Consider the following 22,759-nt stretch of genomic DNA (forward strand, 5'->3'; position numbering starts at 1 on the left):
GGTTTTTTGGTTTTGGGTTGTTTGATTTTTCCAAGGTGAAAAGTAAAGAGGAGTGGGAAAATAAGATCTTTTGACTTGAGTCAGAAGTACCTGCAAATATTTTCTGAAATATTTATTTCAAAAGCAGTTATCTAAAAAAGAAAAAAAAGTACACAATTACTTTCTTGCTAATCATGGCTGATGATATCTGGAAAATAAGAGATATTTAAGTCAGTTTGTCAGTTTCTTCCTCTACAGCCGTTCTCTAGATGATCTACAGATGTTCTGGAAACTTGAAAATTTGCTTTAAAACAAAACATGTCTTTTAGAAGTATATCTGTACTTGAACATAAGACCACAAATACGGGAGCACGAAAACACATTAACTTGTTATCTGTTTGTTATTCACATCTTCTCTTGAAATATTTCAAAACACTAGGGGTTGCTGATTTCTTTTTCCTCTTGTTAGAGTTCTCCCTTTTAAATATCTAAAGTACTTTGCTGAGTGTTTTACAAATAGAGAAACACCATTATCCACGAGATTAAAGGCAATAAAGAGAAATCGTGCGCCACAGAGACTAGTTCAGTGCCCCACAGAAATCCTCTGCACACCGCTGGCACCATCCCAGACTCCCAGCGGTCCTGGTATCTGCTCGCTGGAGCAGCACTGCTCCCCCTACTCCCAGCCTTTTCTTCCAAAAGAAACCATAAACTTAGTTCAGAGTTGTGGACAGATACAGTGTTTATTCCATTATTCTTGCTGTATTGTTCATTTTAAATCCCTGTGTATGGCCTTGTTCATAAAAGCAACACATTTAGTGTCCCTCTCCAAGTTCGGCGTCAGACAAAATGGGGTTAAATCAGGCTATTTTCCAAATGCCTCACTTTCAGCTTTACTTGTCTTCATTTTCTTCCCTGCTCAACCACTTCATCAGCCAACTGCTACTGCATTCTGCTTCGGCCTCCAGAGAATTAGCAGTTCTGCCTCCCAGCAGGTTGTCAGAAAACCTGAAAGAAGATCTTACTCTCAAAATCTGGCATAAAAATGAGATGTTATTTCTAATTGTCTTTCTCACTTCTACTTTTCTCTTATGTGCTTCAAGGCTTCCCTCCTCCCATCCTCCAATTTCCTTTTCCACCCCTATGCTTGGCAAGGATCCCTGCACCATTCTGCCGTTTCAATAGCTGGGGCGCTACAAAAATTCTTGGTTTTCCCCCACCCTTGACAGCAGGAAAGCGGTCAGCCTGTTCTCCCTGGGGAAAATGCTGCCTCATGCAGAACTCCATCACCATGCTGTGCTGGGCACCCATGTTAGCTCACGGCCCGATCACATGCTGTTACGTGACCTTTCATTGTGACAGTTTGTCGTGGGCAGCCTGTTCCAGTCAAATTTACTGAAATCTGAGGTCGGAAGATTGGAGGGGGTACGTCCCCGTAGTTCCTTCCATACTTCGCTGCAGCTGTGCTCAGGTATTGGGTCACAGCCATGGCAGCAGCTGCTCTGGGAAGGGTAATGAGCCGTGCAGTACGGACACCATCACTCCTCTGGCTTTTACGTCTTGTACCTGGGACTTGTTTGTGCTATTCTTACTTATTTTTATAATCCTGCCTTCTGGTAATAGCCTTATTGAATGTACATACCCAGCTGCAAAGCGCTTACATTCTTCAGGCTGCATAAATAGAGAAGTCACCGGTGTCACCTCGTGGAGATCCCGCCCTCCTAACTCCCGCCCTGCGCTGGCCCCCGACCTCCCGAACACAGGCGCCCCTGTACTGGCGGCGCCCCTTTACTGGCCGCCCCCCCGCCGGGACGGTAGCTCCACGCCGCACTCCCCCTCAGGTGCCCCATCCTCCCTGCCGGCAGGGGGCGCTCTGGGGTGCGCAGCGGCGGGGCGGGGCGGGGCGGAGGGAGCGGAGCCTTCAGGAACCGGCATCTCCGGCCCCAGGCGTCGCGGGGTGGTGGGCGGGGCGACGGGCGGAGCCGCCTCGGGACTCGCCGGGCCGCCGCCGCCGTGGGAGCAGGAAACGGAGGCGCGAGGGGCCGGTCGGGCTGGGGCTTCTCGCGGCGCAAGGCTGACCGAGGGCTCGACAGCCGCCCTCCCCGCACCGCCCCCAGCAGCGACGCGGGGACCGGTGCTTCAGCCCGGCCCGCCTCAGCCGGCTCAGCGCCCCGCCCCCGCCGTGGGGCCGGCATGTGAGGCTGCCCGGCGGCGCTGCCTCCCTGCGCGGCTGGGCCGGCGCGGCCCCCGCTCCGCTCCTCGCAGCCCGCGGGAGGGGAGGCCTGGCCCGGCCCTGCCCCGGGGCCGGCCCCCACCGCCGCCGCCCTGAGCGGAGCGGTGAATGGGGCAGCGGGGCCGGTGGTGGAAACGATGCCGCGGAAGGAGCTGCCGCTGCCCGAGGGCTGGGAGGAGGCGCGGGACTACGACGGGAAGGTGTACTACATCGACCACGGCAGCCGCACCACCAGCTGGGTCGACCCCCGCGACAGGTGGGCGGTGGCAGCGTCGAGACCGGGGGGGCGGGCAGGCAGGGCGGGGAGCTCCGCTCCAGGGTCTCCTTCTCCCTTTTCCCGGGTCGGGGAGCAGCTGCGGTCAGAGGTGTGCAGTCTCGGCGTGGCTCCTCGACGCGTTCTCGGCTTGCTTCCACGTTGCCAGCTCGGTTCCGCGCGAGGGGAGGGCAAATCAAGAGGGTCGTTTCTGTGCTCTCCGACCTAGCGGGGCACTGCGCGCCAGCCCGCGGCTCGGGAGGCGAGGGACGGAGTGAGGTCAGAGAGTTTTGTTGCTTTGTCCTCTTCTCCTACCCACCTTCTGTCCCCTCTTGGACGTCTTGGAGATCCGTCGCCGCGCTTGTGCGTGCCGCAGCGGGCACCAGCGCAGCCTTCGGAGCCGTGGCGGGGCTGGGCAGCGCCCCTTCACCCCACGGCAGCTGCCATGGCTTTCGTGGAGAGGCCAACAAAGGAGGGAGAGAGAGAGGTGTCCATGGGTCTTATCCTGCCTCGTGGTTCACTTCTACAAGCAGCTCTGTGGCCATAGTGAGTGTGGTGATGACTGAGGTCGCTGAATTCAGGATGTGTTTCTGGTCACCCTTTTCTGCCTTCGGCTTCCCAACAGTCACCCCTTGCTCCTGCTTGCTCTGATGAGCTCTCTCTCCCTCACTTGAAAAAGTAAGAAAAACAGAAACCGGTCTGCAGTTCCAGATCCAGGTCATTTTCAAAGCATTGCACTGCCTTACCATGTTTCAGTTCCATGCTGGAGGCTGTTAGGGTAAGGCAGCATGCAGTAGTTCGAGGATACACGGAGCTCCACTACTGGATCACTGTTGAAACCAGAAGTTTCTAAATTCCGTGTGTAATGCTCAGTTATTTGGAGTTCCCTGACACAGCAACTCAAAAATCCCATCTTGATATGCTGGAAATTCTAACAGTCTGGAACTGTGGTTTGATAAATTTTACATCCTTCCCTTATCTGACAGTGAGTGTTCCCCTTTTACAGGGCAGCTGGTGTAATTCCTGAATTTGGTTTCATTTCTTCCCCTTGCCCCAGCGATCAGCTCTTGAAGGGACTTCCATTATTGGTGGGATATCAGTACTTCGCCGTCTTTCTCGTTCAACTCACATGTTTGTGGGTTTGGGTTTTTTTTTCATGAAGTATGCTAATGAATGACTGCCCAGTTTTACAAGATTTCAAGGAGTGTTGTGCATTCCAGGAGTAATCCTACTGTGTACTGTGCACAAATGTGACCTTCTGCCAGCTAAGGGTTTGAAATTTGTCTTGAAGCTTCTGTTTCAGTAATGTGCTTGAGAAAACCTAGCTACACAGGTGTTTCAAGGTGTGCTTTTAAACCCACATAAAAGTCAATGCAAGCTTAAATGAGGAATGCTGTCCTGGTGTCTTAATTTTTGTAGAAAGTGAAGACAAGTGAGGAATCTTAACAGGCCTAATACTGGCTTATTATTTTTTTGTGTGTGTCCTTGATCAGTGATTCAAAATGACATAAAGGACTAAATGGGTGCCTTATTTACACATGTACTGAGCTGTTGCAGAACCATTACCTGGTCCCTGCTGTTAACAGAGAACATTCAAACGCCTCTTGATAACTCCTATCACATGACATATTTGTTGTGCACATAGAAATACACCTGAACACACAGGGCCCTGGCGAGCTTTGCATCTGAGTCATCTTCCAGTAGTACTACCAAGAAAACAAGCTGAATTGGGCACTCCCCCTGTAAATCCTGATGGCTTTGAAGAATTTATTGGTCCAACACTGGAATAACTATGTGACAGATAACTTACCCATCACCTCATATGACTTGAAACCGAGCTCTTGACATACAGGAAGGAAGTATCTCCTTCAACTAATTGCCTCTGTCTGAAAACCAGCTGGTGGGGAATTTCTGATCAGTTCAAGCCTTAACTACTCAGCAGTGGTGTGGAATTTACACACTGATCACCGAACTTTCATTAGTGCATTTTAAGTTTAAGTATTTGTGAGCCTAGCCTTTTACAAGTAATCTTAAAAGCTGCTGCAGCTGAGAGGCTGATTTGTGTGTTTGCTGCAGTGCTCTGTGTGCTGTGCTTACACATTGTGCCTTTTACCTTGCAAAAAGCAAGAGAAATGAGGAAACGTGACTGTAAAGCTGCAAGTCAGATGGATGTGGAGGAAGGTGTATGTGCTAGGGCTCATTCTGAAGCCCACTGCTTGTCATTGGGACTGAGCCTTTGTAATACTTGATCAGTGTATTCAGGGGACAGCAACTGGTGGCTAAAGATAGGGGACACAGGCTTTTAAACGTCCTCTAAATCTTTCATTCTAGCTTAATTTAATGGGAATAAACATGAGCAGGGATACCATCTAGCTTCAAGGCGTGAGCTTCTCCATTGTTTTTGTCACAACAGTTGGTGTCAGGTTTGCAGTCCTGCTATCTGAGGTTGGTTTAATAGGCTGCTAGGGAAGCAGGCCTGGCAGTGGGTGTTGGCAGCAGGGAAGGGGAGACAGGAGGTGTAAGGTAAGGCTTCACCTGGCCTTGGATGTATGAAATCAGAAGCTGGGCTGGTGGTTTTCTAGCTCTCGTGTAATGCAAGACTTTGCCAGTAGGAAGTCACTAGAACCAGGTGGCATCTCACTGTCCTGTAAAGCTGACTTGTGTGACGCTCAGATATCTGGAATCTCAAAGCAGCTGCTTTTCAGAACAGTTTTGCCATGTATCTCTTATGAGTGTACTAGATTACAGGGCAGTCTCGGGACACCTGTCCCAAGCATTCTGGGAAATCATCTAAACATTTTGTGACCCAGCCATTACTCTATCTGTTATGGTATAACAGAGAAGAATGAAGGTACTTGGTAACAAGGGTTTCAGGGTAAAAAGCTTCAAGGCAGTTCTAGTGACTAGGTGGGGAAAACCCCAAGCCTTGCTGTGTCCTTCCTTGTGTAGGAGGCTTACACAGCTGACTTCTTTTTGTAGATTTGTTTGGTATTAGATCATTCAGGACTTGGATGCAGTGTAATGAGAGATCAAACCTTAGTGAGCTAGGGGACAAAATCTGTCATTCCTAGTTTTAAAAGCAGGCATGTGTGTTTCAAGTATGCACCAATACATACCATTTGGGAACACATGCTGGAAAGCTGCCCAATTGCTTTCTCAGCGCAGAGGGTGCATCTGCAGTGTAAACTGCTGCTGATGGCCAAACAGAAAAGGAGAATGGTGCGTCCAGACCTTAGCACTAGCTGCTGCTTATTCTTAAATACCAGTGTGAATCAGGAATTACCGCAGGTGCCCTAAAGGAGGCTTCTACTCTCATCAGACATGAGGGTTAGAGGCGCATGTCTGAGTTCTGGTGAGTTCTTTACAGTGGGTTTAGGGGAGCCTCTACTCTCCATCAAACTATCATGAAAGAGGAGATGATTTTTTTTTTTTTAGCAACTTCTCCTTGAATTTCAACACAGAAGCTTCTGGACTGCACAGAGGATTTAGAAATGTCTGATGATCTGTCCCGCTCCCTGGTGTTTGTAGTTTTTTGTTCTTTCTGCTGGCATGGTGATGTAAGCAGATTTTTCTAGGTGGAGTTCAGTGAACTTCTAACTGTACCCCAGTCACTGAATTCCTTTTGAGAGTCAAAGCTAGTGAAATAGGAGCACTTCTACCTTGAGTTTGAAGCTAAAAGTGGCAGGTGTTTTCAGTTTTTGGAAGCAGCAATTGATAGCCCTTTGTTGCTTGAAGGTTCTTATTGATGTAAAGAGTTAGAGATGTTTAATAAATGAAAATCCAGATTCCATGGCAGGAGGGTCGGAACTAGATGATCCTTGTGGTCCCTTCCAACCCTGACTGATTCTATGTTTCCATAAACTTCCTTCAACTAGGGAGGGTAGCTGGAAACAACATGTATGATGGCTTTTAACAAGGGCATCACTGTTAAGTGGTGCAGTATGCACACATCTAATGGGGACTGAGGATGTTGGCAGTGACTTTAGAACTACTAAAAGTGATACTTTATCTTATCTCTCTGTGGAAGATGGGGGAAAATGTGCAGCTTTGATCAGCTCAGCAACTTTTTAATGCATTTTGGAAAATTCTGAGTCTTAAAAGATCAGAACTGCTTTTGAAGAAATCTCCGTAAATGATATTGTTTAGAAATATGTAGGTTGAGTTTCATCTTCTGTTCTTGCAAGGTCATCTTGCTCACAAGATCAGTCTTTAATTTTGCCTCAAAGACTGGTGGTTTGTGAAGTTAGTGACACTGCTGCAGACTGGAGACTTATTTGGCAAGAGGTTCAACAATTCCATCCCAATGTAGGTCATGCATTTTCATATCAAAGTAGTTATCTTGGTCTTCATCCACCAGAGTGGCAGAAAATTGGCTAGTCAGTCCTGGAAGATGTGGGTATGGCAGCTGAGAAGTGTTTTGGCTACCTGGGGTGGATGTCTGGGTGGTGTTGCCAATGGGGCACCTTAAGCCGTTGCTGCTGCCAGAATAAAATTCTGTGTCAGTGCAACGAGTGAGGTCCAGAAGCTGGTCTGTCTGAAAGATGTGGTTTTACTGTTTGGGTTTATTTTACAGAAACAGCTGATCCAGGTTGTGTGTGATTGTGCAGGAACTTGTCCTAGCACCGCTGGGGCTGAGCAGGAGGCTGAGAGGTGTGGGAGTGGCTCTGGTGGCAACCCAGGAATGCTGCTGAGGGTGCACTTCTGAAACTATCCCCAGGCACTTGACCTGGCCAGGCCCTTGGCCAGTCAAACCAAGGAGGTGTTCCCAGAGGTGGAGGTGCTTAGCTTTAGCCTGTGATTTCTGACTGAATTTTATAGAGAGAGTGGCTTTTCACTTGCTTGAGCCCAGATGAAACCAGTAGTGGGACAGAGGATCTAAAGCTGTAATTTGCACTGGTGCCTTCATATCCAGCACAGTTATGAGAAGCTGAGTTTGCAGCAAACTTTTCCCTCTCTCAATCTGGTACAAATTCCTCAACCTTATTGCAGAAAGTTTATTGGAAGACATGGGAAGACTTGTCAAAACAAGAAAGTTTAATGAAACAACTTGTACATAAAGAAATTATGTGTGCTAGGTGGCCGATTTCTTTCACTGACCTGCCACACCACCTTTCCAGATTGGGCTCTTATCTCAGTTACTGGAGGAATCTATTAGTAAATGATTGATTACTACTCTGTGCTCCTGAAGGTGACTGTGCACTGCCAAGGCTAGCCTTGCCCTCTGCTCAGCATGCTGAGGAGCATCGCCACCCCACACACATTCCTGCACGTGTGATAGAGGCTGCTGATCTCACTGTCTGCTGGGAATGAAATGTTCTGGGCTTGATGCTCGCTTGTGTCAAGTATGCGAGAACTTCAAGTCTTTCTTAAAGAAAGGGAGAGCTCATACAGCTGGCTTGGGAAAGCATTGCTGGTGTCCTTGGGCAGGGGCTTGCTGCTGAACTTGGTGGCCTTGGGTGCCCCATCATCAGGGCAAGTGTTAGCTGAAAAAATAAATGAATTAAGGAGGATGGCAGCAGGTAGGCAAGGTCAGGTGGCAGTATGCAGACTAGTGCTATTACATACACATATGAGAGCTGTGTAGACTGACCACTTCCTTGGAGAGAAATACTTTTCACACTGACTAACTGCTATTCACGAGGCCTGTTGAGTAAGTTTCTGTGCTTTGCTTGTGGTAATAAAGACTTAGCTTTAACTGCTCTAATAAAACCCAGAGTTCTTGTTCACAGAGCCTAAGGTTACTGCTCCCCCCTCCCTTTTTAAGCTACATGCATAAATAATTGGCTGAACAAACAACAGACAGAACTGCTCCCAATAGAATAATAGCTGCTTTTCACTGCCACTCATCCAGTCAAGTGACATCTGGAAGACTCTCTGGATAGTCACAGGAGGTTTGGTGTGTAACAGGAAGATGCAAAGGAGCCAAGTCCTACAGCTGCCAGTGTTCTCTGTTTTTTCATGCTTTTGGATGGGTACTGCTGGCTTGGTTTATTCTCTATCTATGCTGGTACTTACAGCTTCCACCTCAGACATGATGTTCTGCAACATAAGTACCCAACACATTTTAAAAGCAGATTAATTGCTTTCTTAGTCTTATCGAGGTGCTGTGAGGGATTAATTAATTCTGACAAAGTGCTTTCTGGCTGAGATGTCAAGCTGATGTTTTAGGACTGATGGTATTGTTCAGAGAAACTGTTTAGTTCTTGAATGCCTAATCACTGTTTTAGAAGAGTTTTGTCGGTGGGGGCAAGCTTTATTGATTTACAGCATACATTAAACAGTATTGATTTGCAAGAGGCAGCCATTCATATCTGCTCTATGCAGAGTAGAGATGTAAGGCAATCACATAACTATTTTGAACTAAAATACAGTGAAGCTACTGCTCAGAGGACCCTATGACAACTTCCAAGTTTCTCATACATGCCTTAGTAGCCTTGTACTGGGAACGAGGGCAGTCCCCTGCTAGAGTGCTCTCTGCTATTTTATCCCTCACAACTCTATCACAGGATGATGGCCTGTAGAGGGAGAGGTCAAAATAATCATCTGGACCCTCAGACCCACAGGAGATCATAGGTAGCCGCAGAACTGCTCTTATATAGCTGTACTGTGGATAACTTTGCCGTTTATTTTGCTTGTGCCAGGCACAACTTTGGATTCCACACAGCAGCTAAGCCTCTGCAGCTGCTAGAAGGCATGCTGGTGGCCCAGCTGTGCAGTCTGTTCCTTTGCTTTTGCAGACTCCAGGCCATCCAGTGTACAGATCTTGTGATGTGGGACATCTTTGAGGGGGTCAGGAACGCAGGCATCATGGGTTGGCAGCAGCTACCTGTTGGACCACAGCATCTAACTCCTGTGTGAATTAGAAGAATTTTCTCACTAACAGCTTCATACTGAGCAGTTGAAGTTCTTATAATTGGACTGTCTGAAAGACTGAATATGTCCTTGATCTCCTTATCCAAATGATCTCAAAGGGAACTGGGTGGGGATGACAACTAAGAGTATTTGACTGTCTCATGGGATGCAGCTCTGCAAATTATGCAGTTTGTTTCCTGTGAAATATCTTGGGTTGGAGGCCTGTCTTGGGTGGTGCTGGGTCAGTCAGCCTGGTGCTGGCAACAGCAACGCTTGTAACTTCTTTGTGAGGTGAGGCTTATCATACTTACTTGGTAGAACTGGCTTGCTCTGCAGCTGCTGAAATGCAAGGAGGAGGTGTGTGTGTGGGAATGGGGAGGCAGACAGCACCCCAGGAATGGGGCAGGTCTTGTCTTCACCTGGCAGGGACTAGGCAATCAGGTGAGAGTGGGCTTCTCACTGCCCTCATTGCAGTAGTTCATCTGGATGTTCCATGGTGCTCTGGAGCTCAAACCTCTGCTCACCTCGTGCTGCATTCCCTGAGGGGTAGCCTTCAGCCTGCTTTCTCCACTGCCTGTTCACTTGGGATTTACTGGGATTTCTGAAGCAGCATGTGTGTACTGTGCTTCTGCATCTTATGTTACTGATCTGGGAGGTGTGACAGTTCTGCTGCAAGTGTATACAGAGTAAGGTCCATGCTCCAATAGTGATGCTGCTATAGTTTTAACAGCCGTTAGGTTGTTGCAGTGCTCTTTAGACAGGCTTTTGCTGTTCATAGACTGCTGTATGGCATTGCTAGTTTCTCATGCAACTGGCTCAATGGTAAGTCAGTTTAGAAGGTACCTGCCATTTGTGGTCTTTGCCTGATACTAAAGGAAGCATAACCTCACTGTAAATACTTTCTTAAAGCACATGTTTTTTGCTTGCCTGATGTGTTATACTCCTTGGCCACTTCGCTTCCTTTTTAAGGTTTCTTGTAAGGAGAAGAACATGTGGGTGGAAGGGAGCAGTATGTGGCTGAGGACCCTGGCTTGGTCATTTTTCAAAAGGGTTGCATGGATAAAAACCTCAGTTTGAAAAGACAAATTTGCAACTGGTCACACAGAGTCCTCCACTCAGGCTTGTTTTCACACATCCTTTGTAAATGCCACTCTTATCCCTAAAGCAAATGTTCTGTGTTGAATTTTCTCATCTTTATTCTGTATTTGTCGAGTAGTCTGTAGCTAATGGCCCACAGTGCATCCTGGTTGATTTTCTATCTGTTTCCCAGCCACAGGCTCCTGCAGTTTTGGATGGTAGGTCTGATGAGTTGTGTTGCATCTTCAGGAGTGTAGAAGGGCTGATGACCCTTTGTCGTGAGGTCACTATGGATTTTCAGTCAGGTATTTATTTATTTCCACCAGGAAGGATCCCTCAGTTATTGGAGGAAGGCATTACTGCAGCTCATAGCCTGGTTTTGATGTGTGAACAAGTGGTGACTATTTGGGGGTAGGAGGACTTGGTCTTGTGTCAAGCTATTTTCTATCATGTCTGTGGGTGTTGCCAGAGCTCTTGCGTTCTCTGCTGTAAGGCAGCAAGGTGGAGGCAGGGACTTAATGCCTGTTTTCTGAACACAGCCTAGTGACACCAGGTCTTGGAAAGAGAAAGACAGATGGTGCAGTTAACTTATTGGTGTTTAAAGTTTTGCTGTGTAGTAAAAAAACATCAGAAGAGCCCAAGTGTTAATTCATACCTGTAATTGTTCTACTTGGAAATCTGCTGGTGACACTTGCTTCTGATGGAGTGCTGCATATTGGTAAGTTTCTCCATAATCACGTTTATTGCAGAATAGGTTTGCAGTAAAATAGCCTAAATTAAATCGTTTCAACAATGACCTTTAAAGTCATTCTTGTTTGAATTACTTACCTGGAGTAGTTGAGCAGATGTGTGGCAACACTTTTCCTGAATGACAGTAGTGCCTCTTGCCAAATATGGTGTTGAAGACAGGCTGAAATGCTACTGTGATCCAGCTGCTTCCTGACCGGTCTAGATAATTGGTGAAAGGTGTAGGCAATAATGGAATTATGTCGGCATGAATTAAGGATTTTACACTAGGATTTTTTACTTAAGATTGCTTCTTACATGCTTATGGAGAGCTTACTTCCCCTCAGCTAGTGGCCTTGCAGTTGAAGGTAAGCTGTTGACCTGTCATTTCATGCCGTTGCATCTCTGATGCTTAGAGCACTCCTTGTTGCAGCGATTGTTGCTTCTACTTTCTCTCACAAGCTGTATAATGCTGTTGCTTACTTCTCTTGTGGCCATGTGTACAGCATCTCTAAAGCCTTTCATAGAGTAAGCATTTTGCCTGATGGGAGGAGGAGGTTTATAGAGTTTAAAAAAAAAAAAGGCAAGAAATACACTGTAGATAATAGATTCCTAAAATGCAAATTTGTTTAAGCAACTCCTTAAAAAGAAGGGAGGGAGGAAGGAATTGAAGATTAAACCCAGTGTTTATATACATGTAGAAGCTGGAGGCAAAGCAATCCATTCATAAATATACAATAGGATTTATGTCATGGTGAGAAGTGCTACATGCATATTCATGTGTAATTTGCAAATCCTTTAGTGATTAAATACTTCACTCCAAACTCTAGAACTAAATAACCTTCTTGTTGAAATGAGATATCCAAAGGCTCTAATGCTTTTCCTGTGAAGGGGAAAGGCTGGGTGGTGTAATAGATCTGATACTCTAATTTTCACTTTATTAAAAGAATTTTGGTGTGCTTTGGGCATTATTTTATTAGGATCTGTAAGTCTTGAATGAAACAGGTGAAGCAGCAACTTGTAAGAGGTATCATAAAGCTTATCATGCTGAGAGCACACTGACTTGGAAACTTCTAAGGATGTTTTTCTCAATGGATTTTCGCGTCAGATACTTTTGTCTAAACTTTCAACCCTGCAGGTAAGGGAGGAGGCAGATAAGTAACACCGATTGGAGTGCCAGTGTCCAAAGGAAGTAGCCTTTGTCCTGTAGTTGTGCCACAAGCTTCGTGCATGCCCTGCTGTCCCCAGGATCCTTTTGCAGCTGGAAGTAGCAGGCTTGCCTCCCCTCTAGATTCACCAGCTGCTTTGCTAGCACAGCAGGCTAGTGGCCAGGTAGCATGGGGCTTTTGTGATGCCACGTGTTCCAGTATTGCTATAATCAGTTACTAAAGAACCATATTTTTCCTGGTTTAAAGTCCTGCTCAGTTCTTAAAATGAGACCTGAGCAGATTCAGTTACATCAGCCTAAATCCTCACTTTGCCCTTTGTGAAAGCTGTGGTTTATTCTTGTATCTGGACTAACACAAAGTGTCCCTTCCTATCCTCTCTCCTGGTGTTCCTGGTGGCTCATTTTGGAACCAATCCTTTTTGTAGCCATGTGAGGTCTTTCACCTTTGTGTATTGGTTTTGCATTGGGAAGAATGTGAAGTATAGGAAAATCCAGCAAAGTTCTCGTGTTCCTTCCTCCCCACTTCGGTTAGCCCCTTTTGGAAAGTTGTGTTGTCTGATTTAGCTTTGCTGCTTCTGTCTTTTAACAGCCCACTTCTGGGATGCTTTGATTGATCTGAACAAGAGAACAGGGCAATGCACTCAATTCACTGAGGACTAGATAAGCATTTTTCAGCTGACACAAGTTGACACAAGTGTAACAAATTGCCATTTTAGTCTTGTTTACTTGTTTTTTGCATTGGGTCACATGTAGGTTCTGTTCCTTGGTGATCAGAGAGGAGCCCTGGATTCCCTGTTGCTGCCTTGTGGTGTGATCAGGGAAGCATGTGGCAGAGGTGATATCCCTTCCGTGCTTTGGGGCTCTGCTCTTCAAAGCTGTGCTTGGGTTGATTTGAAAGAATGTTTCCAGGTAACTAAAAAGTTGTTGCTTTTACAATCAGCTGTGAGAATTTGTTGTCTGCTGTGTCATAGCATTAGTGTGCCTAGGCTGGTGGCTAGTCACATAAGGGGATGAAAATGTAGCACTGGGTACTTGAAGAATATGGATTGCTTTAGTCATGTATGGACAAAATTTGGGTAAATAAATCCAGTCCTTAAACTGAATCCTGAGTGGGGGACTTTTTGGCTTTGTATGGTGGACACTTTGCCCTTCAGGTGCATGCAGACAGGGAATGGCTGATGTATGAGACATGATGTTTCTATTACTGTAAGGCTGCATGAATTGGCTTTATGGCAATATTTTGCAGCATATGTTTATGAGGAAAAATGGAAGGGATTAATTTATTAATAAATCTCACTTTTTAAATGGCTGCTGCTCAGGCAGAGGCTAGATAGGATGTGATTTTGATTTTGCCCCATCTTACCCCATTTTAGCTGCCATAAATGACTGTCTCTTTCTTCATCTCTAAAGAGTGCAGTGACCCATTGCCTCCAGTATTGTAATCACTTGTGCATTTGCTGGTGGAAAAGGCAAAAAGCTTTGCCCCAGAGCTGGGCTGGGACTGGAGTGCATTGCTTAGTCTTTCCCTCTCATGCTGCTAGTCTGTGGGCCTGAGCACAAGTCCCCTTGCTGCTGTGGGAGGCTGGTCCTTCAGCCCTGATGCACATCCACCTCCTCACTAAGCTAGCTGGTACACAGAAAACTGCTTTGTCTTTGGGCACAATTTTTCTGCTGCAGTAAGTTCAAGTCGCCCAAGGACTCAGCTTTTGCAGCAGTGACCTGCTGGGTGAGAACGACCTTCCTGCAAAACGTGATTTCCCCAGAAGCCATGGCTTGCTTCTGAGCTGCAGTCAGTGCAGTTATGCTGTGCTTGCTTGGCGCTGTGGGTGGTGAGCCTGAGTTGAGTGAGGCAGCCTTGTCACTTAGAGTTTGTCTTTCAAAGCAGACAGCTTAAATATCAGATTGATGCTTTCTCAGTGCTGTGCCTTGGGCTGTAATTCCATCTGCTGTGACACTGTGAAGGTGACACCTAAAAAGGTATGTGCCTCTTTCTGGATGTTCTCCTGTACCTTCTGCATGCATAAGTGCAGACACCGTTTTATCTTCATCTTGGCGTTGCTCAGGAGCCTACCCAAACACTCAGTATTTTTCTCTGAAGTGTCATTAAAGAGAATTACCATGTCAAATTTCATTCACCCCAAGCATTTCAGCTTCTGCAGTGTTGCTATCCTTTGTCTTCTCTGGTCTGGAACTGTAGAAGCATCTGTTTATGCCATTAATTTGGATTTTGTTAGAAGGACATTGAATAAAGGCCATTATTAATGGTAAGGGGGAGTGTTCAAAGACTTCTGCCAGTAAGTGGTTTTTAATAGTTCCATGGATTCATCACTCCTTTTGGAACTTGGTAGCAAGCTGGTTCTCTGAATCAATCTGTAGGTGAACTTAAAGATACTAGACAAGGGCAACAAGATTATTTTGTTTGCCAGAGAATTACAGCTTGGTCTTTGCATATGAGCTGAGGCTAATATTTTATTTAGCTGAGCTGACAGGAGGAAGTCATTACACAGGTCAGGCATTTTGCAGTGATGGTGTGGATTGGTGTTTGGGTAGAAATAAATAAAATAGATAACTTTTCAGCTAATAATTTTTTATAATTGACTAGCATGGGAGTTCAGGTGCTAATGGTGAAGTAGCACTTGGTAAAGTAGAAAATTTCAAACCCATAAGCTCTTGTGATGCCTTGCTGAAGACCAGATGTACAGTGCTATAAGGCACAGAGTCACAGCCATTAAACACAACTTTGACTTAAAGGGAAGGATGGAAATGAATAGCTGAGATATTTTAGGTAGTTGCCTTGAGCAGCACTGATGGTTGTACTCTAACAGCTTCAGTAAGTTATAAGCTAGCTACAGCTGAGACTAGATTAGGCATCTGATAGTCTGCACAGTGCCTGCAGTACTTTGGTTTGGAGAGCAGTACACATGGTGCACGCAGGCTCTACTCCTTAGTGTCTGCCCTGAGCTTCCTCACAGGAGGTGTGTGTACCCACAGAGGTCTGATTCTGACAACACTTCCTACCTCCCCAGCTGCTTTAGCTTTACCACCACCATCTTTTCTTGGTTACATCCCTTACATTGCAAATTGAATTACAGAAAATACCCTGTTAAAGATGAGCAGGTGCTGGGGCTTGATATGTACATTGCTAGAATTCTGTGATCTCTGCTAGATTTTTAGGAGCTTATTTTGACTCACATTTTCCAAGACAGATTTGAGAATCTTACAGAGTTAGTGCCTTCTGTTGCTTCCCCTAACATGCATGGAAGAGAAATGTGTGAAAATGGAGGTGGTTTGGCTTGACTTGTTATGAAGCTTCTATATAATATTTTGTGCCTTATGCACCAAATGCTTAAAATCCTTCTATTTTAGAGTTCCTGTTGAATCATCAGGGTAAATGGCAATCCATAGGAGGTAGAAATGGAAAATCTGGCGTGGAGTGCATCCCTTTGAAAGTACAACATAAATTGTAGGTATAAAATTACTTGAGGTAGGACTTTCCGTAGAATAGAGCCTTGCTATGGGAATGAAGTCAATTGAATTTGGGAAGCAGCTCTCACCTGCAGGTAATGTTGAATAATTTGGAGGTCTGGGAGGCTGAAGTGAAATCTTCAGCAGGAAAAAATCCTTTAAAAGTCCGAAATGCCAGAAATACCATATAACCTATGAGAGACAGCTAAATTTTTGGATTTTTTTTGTAACATAAAAAAGTGCCTAAAGGCTTTGTTAATGGGAAGAGGAATAAAAGGAGAAGCTAAGGGAAGCACAGAACACAGGTAGACAAATCCTCCCTGCCTGCAGCCTTGTGGTTTTATGCTGTGCCACTCATTGCTGGCCTTTCCACCCACTGCTGTGTGTGGACACATGGAGTGGCTGGAGGGGACTTGCAACTCTGGGGTCCTGCACGCTTGTCCAGGGTGCTCTGGAGAGACACAACCTGCCTGAAATTATTGGGAGCAAAAGTAGGCACTAGTAAACAAAGATAAAATGGCTGCAGGGAAGAGCCGGCATCTCTGGTGTGTGCTATGGTCTTATCTGTCTGGCAGATACTTAAGACAGGGATCCCCATCTGGTGTGGGCTGGGCTGTAGAGGAGTGACTGCTGCCATAGGAACTGAGGTTCCTGCCTGCCAGAATGCCAGGACCCTTCTGCCACAATAAAACCCAGGACAGCTGTGTTGTGGCAGGCAGAGCTGCTGGGTCCAACGTTGAGCTCTTTGCCTTTGCAACCTGTCACCTGCACTGCCACGTTTTTCTTACCAACATCCTTCTTAAAGCTCTAGAATGCAGCTTAAACATTATGCTGTACTCTGCTTTCAGGTGCTCAGAGTGGCAAAAGAAAAGGCATAGAGATTTTAAACATGATTAGGGGAGCAGTGTGTGCGACTGGGGTCACACACAGCCAGTCACTCTGCAGGCTCAGCTTTGTATTCAGATGCGCTGGCCAGCGAGCCACAGACATTCCAGATACTTGTGTTCGTTTTGGCTGTATCCAGGCATGCGCTCACAAAGAGCAAGATGCGTGCACTGAAGTATAAATCCCGTCCTCTAATGACTCAAAGCATTGTTGTGTGCACATACATGCTTAACAGATTGAATAATTAGCTGGCTTTGTAAGCAGGCAGCATGTATGATTCTTCACTTGTAATCTAGAAATCTTATGTGAGCGAGGAGTGTCTGAAAGTCTTTAAACTTGTAAGTGCTGGGCAGAGACGAGGGGGCTGCATCCTCTATCCAGAGAAGGGCTTCTCAGGCCCAGCACCATCACCTCTGCCTTCCCTCTGAGCCCTGGGCTGACAGGCAGTTCTTCTCCTGTGGCTGCCGATGCTGGGCTGGTTTGGCTGGCTGCTCTGTGGATGTGGGGATGGAGTAACAGGAGCTGTCCCAAAAGGCAGCCTTCCTGCAGTGCCCTTGTAGGCAGCTCACCAGGTGATGTAGCTGTGTGTGTTAGCATGTGCAATGCGAGTTATGACTAGGGCCCTTCTCTTGGCCCATGAGCTCGATACAGGCTTTGGCCTAGGCTGCAACATGGTTTTATATTAAGTATTTAACTCAGAAATATTAGTCCTGGAGGTCACAAGCCTTATTGTCCAGTTATGCTGGCCCTGCAGGAATGGCAGGGCTGCTGGCAAGGTAGCTGCTGCAATGCTCTGCCTGCTTGCTCTGGAGGAGAAGGGAGCTGCTAACCCCAGGGAGCTGCTAACCCCAGGGAGCTGGCTGCGGGCAAGCAGGAAGGCTGCTGCGCAGGAATGCGACAGGTTGTGCTGGTGTCCAGGAGACGTGGAGGGTGGAAATGCGCACCAGGGCCCGGGGCTGCGTGCTTGGGATTGCACTGGAGCCGGGGAGGAGCCGGCAGAGAAGCGCACATGACCTTGAAAATCCTTATCGAGATGAAAAGGTGCAGTGAGGGAGCACATTCCTCCGCCAGCCACGCTGCGCACAGTGCGCTGCCCGGCCGGGCTGACAGCGAGAGCTGCAGCTGCACAGCTCCTACACCCAGCTCCTTGTGCACCTTCAGCAGCTCGCTCCCGCAGGCACGGTCGGCCTGATCGACGAGAGCAGCTTCTAAAGCTGACCGTTTCTGTGCCCTTCATTTATAAGTAATACTGAGTCTGGAAGCAGTGGCACGGCAGTGTGGCAGCTGGAAAGGATGGGCCACTCGAGAGGACTGGTTGTAATTACGATTCTGTGGCAGATGCAGCTCATTTACGGGTTTGCTGCCCAGAAATCTGGGGAGCCGCCAGGCATCTGATCACAACCAACAAGGAGGGTTGTGGCTTTCCCCATTGCCGCTTCTGTTCCTGACACTTCTGTGTCACTGGCATGGTATCAACTGCTGAGTCCTGCTAACCCAGCTGTAAATGCCCTCGGCAGAAAAGCCTGGGTGCTCTGCTGTGGTGTTAGTGAATGGAAGCAGTTTGCGGGAGGTTTGGAGGGTGTAACACACAAGAACAGAGTTGCTAGACTGGGAAGAGAAGCAAGGAAAGGGTGCTTAGGGCAGAAGGTGAGAGAGGTGCTTTTTTGTGGGAGCATCAAACTGCTGGATTGGCCCAGTTGCTGGTGCCTCTGTGCTGTGGATCTGGTATGATCCTCCCTTCCCTGTCCTTGTACAGTCACTTGCTGATTCAAGGTAAGAAACTAGATTGCTTAGAAATTGGTGCTTTAAAAAAAAACTGAAGTGCATTCAGTCCTGAAGCACATTCCAGGGAAGTGTCATGATACAAATAAAGCAACAAAGAAATCAACACTTACTACTGTGACTATGAATATGCACTACAAAATTCTGACTGCTGCATTCCTGAAGAAATCTGGGTGCCATTGCAGACTGACTCTGACTGTGGCACTTGTATTGCTGAGGCTGCACTGCGCTTTGGAGCAGCTACTTAAAATTCATTGTTGTTTTCTTTTCTTTTCTCTTTGTAAGGGTAGAATAAAAACCTCTCTCCACCGCTATATGAACTTAGTCTTGTGTGCTTTATGGTTTTTGTTAGAGGAACTGAGGTGTTTGCCAGTGTCTTTTGGATAATTCCTGTCTAAATGCTTAGTTTACAATATTTAAGCAAAATTATTGTCCCATTTCTCAATTGTAATTTTTTTAGACGCTCTAGGTGTGTGCTAGGAATTTGGATGTGTGCTAACGATCTGGGGAAGACTGATTTTAGCTACTGAGCAGGGGTGTGGCATCTGCTCAGCAAGATGGAGCTGGACCGGGGCACTCCGTTTGCTTTAATATGTGAAGACTTGTGTCCCAATTGAATGAGCTGAATCAGCTTGCTGAGGAGTGCAATGAATAGTCTTGCTATCACCTCTGTTCTTGTGGAAGAGCATTTGATCTTACCGAGTGGCAAAGCTGCCAGGATCAGTAGGCTGGCATGTGCTATATCTAGCTGGGTTACAGAGCATGTGCTGCATGCCTGTAGCCTGCTCCTGGGCAGGAAATGGAATGATGCACACAGTTTCTCTCACAGCTGGTGGACTTGCCAGCAAGCTTCTTTGTTGGTCTGAGCTTGATGCCATAATTCCAGCTTTCATTTCCTGTAAAAATTGAGGGGAGTGGATTGTTAAATGCTGAGTGGCCTACAGAGTCTGTGACGTGTCTGGGAAGTGGACTACCTGCAGGACCACCAGCTTGCTTTCAACTTGACTTAGTGAAGTGCTGGTTCAATTCTCACAAGGACTTGTATCTCAGTCACTTAATATGGGCATAGGAGGTCACATACAGTCTCATGGGCTCTGACTTCCAGTGGTGAGTGGCTAGTACTGTGACAGTAATCATATTGATGTCAGCAGTGTTACAATCAAACCCAGAATTTAAGCTTCAAGGACTGCTCTGATTTTATTTTATTCTCCTGAAAGTGTTCTTTTCAGAGAGTGCTGTAAATCCACCCTTTTATAAAATCTAGAAGAACAAGAAACTGACTATGGAGAAAAATAAATTCAATAACAGTGCAAAGAAGCTTCAGCACACCAAGGCAAACATAGTATGCTAAGACCATTGACAATTGATTTCTTTTGTTTAGAATATTTTAAGGGATGTTATGTTACTTCCAAAGGGGTTTAGACTAGTTGCTTTACACTTGCTGTCTGTAGTTTATCATCTTTCAAGGTCTAAAGGAATTTTGCACATCTATTGTCTGACGAAGAAGTAAGGATTAGGGAAGCAGGAATACAGCAGTATCAAAAAGACACAGTTTAAGGTGTTTTCTGTTGCCTTCAGAGTACACTGGAAAGAGGAAGTTTACTCCATTTGGAAGGAGGTTCCTGTGCTATTTTTCTCAAACACTCCAGTACTATAGTAGGTAAATATTAATAGTAAGGCTATGTAAGGTGTGTCTTTGACACATATCTAGACCATGGCGTGTGAGCAGTGGTGATGAAGTGGTACCTACGCTGAGTCTTCACTTAATGAAAGAAACACTGTAGGTTTAGAGCTGAGGAACAGCTACATGCTTTTGATACCTCGTGCCCCTTTAAATGTCTGTTGGACACTTTAAAAAAGTTATACACTCTGTTAAGTAGAAACTTGATTAACTGCTTCAGGCCAAAACACATAGGAGCCTATTCTTCACAAGGCTTTTAGAGCAAAAGAACTGTCAGTTACCATCTGGCTGAAGATGATACCTTCACACACATGCATGTACGTGTTTAACAATGCCACCTTGCTTTTTTGTCAACCAGTTAAAATTTGTCATCAGAATATCATTTATTGCTTGGACTTAAACTGTTGAGCCCTTGTACTTGCATCCTCTCTGAACAGTTGATACCAGTTGCATCCATGAGCTTGCGTTCGCAGAGATCCTCGGATAATGCTCCCTGCAATAATATTTGCGTTACAAGCAGACTTGGGAAATGAATTTTTCATAATGAGTTTTCCCTTGAATTCTGAAAAATGACATAGTACTACTGGGATTTATCTATTTTTTAAAATTGTTTTTAACTTTGAGTAAGACTAGAATTTCATGTGGTCAGGAGACAAGGCAAATCAGCATGATGACACTCGTGCTGAATTTAACAGTTGCTGTCCCCTTTCTCAGTATCGTACACCAATCTGGAATGCTTCACAAAACACTTGTTTGTTTTTCCCAGGGTTGTGTAAATTCTGTGCAAGAAGAGCGAAGGGGTCTCCCTTGAGCACTGTGTCCATAGATGAGGCTCCTGACTGTGGATGAGTGCTTTGAAAGGGGAAGCAGCACCTCTCCTGGTGTCACACACAAGCTGTGGAGACTCCTTGCACATGAGCATCTCCCTCACCACTAGGAATTGAAAAGGGTGCTACCAGCAGTATGCCATTTGCAAGATACCATGGTGCTGATATGTTTGGCTTTGCCTGTGATGAAATGTGTGTTTATCCTGAATCTGAAGAGGACTTTCGTCTTAGGCATTCTTCCATGGCCTTGAAAGTAGCAGTACCAGAATTGTAGTCCTCCTCCCAGTTTATCTGCACTGTGACACCTGAGTATCTGGCCTGCACCCCTCTGCACCTGAGCTGAACGTTGGGCATGCAGCTCTTTGTCAGGCTGCTTGTACCACTCCGTAGTTGGCAGAAAGACTGCAAATGGGCTTTAAGTTGTGTGAGATAGGTGGGGAAGGGGAATGTGAAGAGCAAGTGCTGTTATAACTTTAATGTTAACACAAATTTAGTCTGTTGGCAAAACACGGTGATAGTGGATCATTCAAAATAAATTATGTTTGTAAGTATAAATCACTCACTTGGTGATGCAAATATCATTTTTGCTGTCCTCAAAGGAGTGAATGTACAGGGTTAACCCTTCAGGGGGTGTGACCTTGAACCTGACCCTAGGTGGTCTTGGCTCCTCCCCAGGGGTGGGTCTGAACACCACCAGGTGATTCAGATTCATGGTTAGCCCACACCCCCTTCCTGTCTAAAGATCCATAAAAGCAGGGGGACTTGTTGTTTCTTTCTCTACTCCCTGCCTCTCTGCTTACCAGCATCACCATCCTGTTTCTCTTTGTTTTACCACGTGGCCATCACCGACGAGGCAGACAAAAACATTACCATCAAAATCAGGTTGTATTTACACACTTATATTTGTTTTCCCTTCCCTATAGCTTTGTAACTTCCCTACCTCAGATACCTTTTTAATTTATTGTTAAACTTTTGTTCTCTTTAACTTCCAAATCGAGTGAGATGTATTTGTTTGGGTGTGCTTACCTTTCCTCTCTCTAATTTCTTTCTTTTGGGAAAGAAGGGGGAAGAGGGAAAGGCACTCTGTAAAATTGTTATTGGTTCTATCAAACACATTTGTGTCTCTGGGAATTTAAATTGGAACCGAGATGGTGAAGGAACTTCAGTAGTTGTTGATTTGTATTATTCCCTTCCAGTGTGTGAAGTACTGAGCTACGTTTTGTGCTATGTACTGTTCTGGCTATAGAAGCAGGGGTTTTGTGTGGCTCAGCTACATAATAAATCAAGGCCTTGCTGCTTTGGATAAAAAATTACTAAACCTATTAGCTTTATACTCTAATCTTGTGCTTCTAACTCTGCATGCCTTCTAAAGGTTTACTCTTCTGAGGTTGCTCTGGAAGTCTGTTATTGTTTTGACATTTCTGTTTATTTTTGTACAGTATGACTTTTCAGGAGCTGAGGAGGCAGTGCATGGAAACTAATAGCAGCAACAAGAGATAGTAGCTAGGGCTCTTTGAGGTTCACTTGACTTGGTAGCTTCCTATGCATAGCAGGTTTCAGCTCTATCTGGACAAGATTTCCAAGTTGACAGGCTCCTGCCAGATCAGTGTCATGAAGGTTTCCAGAATTGATCTAGGCCTTGCATAAAAGCTAAGTAGCTGAAGCTTATGTTTTAGGGCAAAGAGCAGAGGATGTGATGATGCCCTGCTGCTTGCCTAGACTCTGTTCTCTAAGTTATGTAGAACAAAGAGCCTACTAAAGTAGCCTTCTGGCATCAGGAATGTCAAATAGCTCTGTAACTCTGTAAGTACATTTAGAATGCAGAAACAGC

The 22,759-nt window shown here is 45.8% G+C and overlaps 1 protein-coding gene and 2 long non-coding RNA genes across 3 annotated transcripts in view; 2 read left to right on the forward strand and 1 right to left on the reverse strand.

Moving 5' to 3' along the window:
• Positions 1-703: 703 nt before the first annotated feature.
• Positions 704-1,829, reverse strand: LOC135185506 (uncharacterized). Its single transcript, XR_010306520.1, has 2 exons — positions 1,622-1,829; positions 704-987 (listed from the first exon to the last, which is right to left on the reverse strand). It is a non-coding gene; the product is annotated as an uncharacterized LOC135185506 (long non-coding RNA).
• A 129-nt stretch (positions 1,830-1,958) lies between these two features.
• Positions 1,959-22,759, forward strand: part of WWC1 (WW and C2 domain containing 1) — a 67,867-nt gene continuing 47,066 nt past the window's right edge. The window contains exon 1 of the mRNA XM_064161608.1: positions 1,959-2,468. Within this exon, the coding sequence (XP_064017678.1) occupies positions 2,350-2,468 (119 nt within the window). The 5' untranslated portion in view covers positions 1,959-2,349. The remainder of the gene's footprint in view (positions 2,469-22,759) is intronic.
• LOC135185136 (uncharacterized) lies at positions 13,059-21,483 on the forward strand. The gene is made up of 2 exons (XR_010306376.1): positions 13,059-13,197; positions 20,868-21,483. It is a non-coding gene; the product is annotated as an uncharacterized LOC135185136 (long non-coding RNA).

This window comes from Pogoniulus pusillus, chromosome 22 (genome assembly GCF_015220805.1).
Source record: "Pogoniulus pusillus isolate bPogPus1 chromosome 22, bPogPus1.pri, whole genome shotgun sequence".
Classification (NCBI taxonomy): Eukaryota; Metazoa; Chordata; class Aves; order Piciformes; family Lybiidae; genus Pogoniulus; species Pogoniulus pusillus.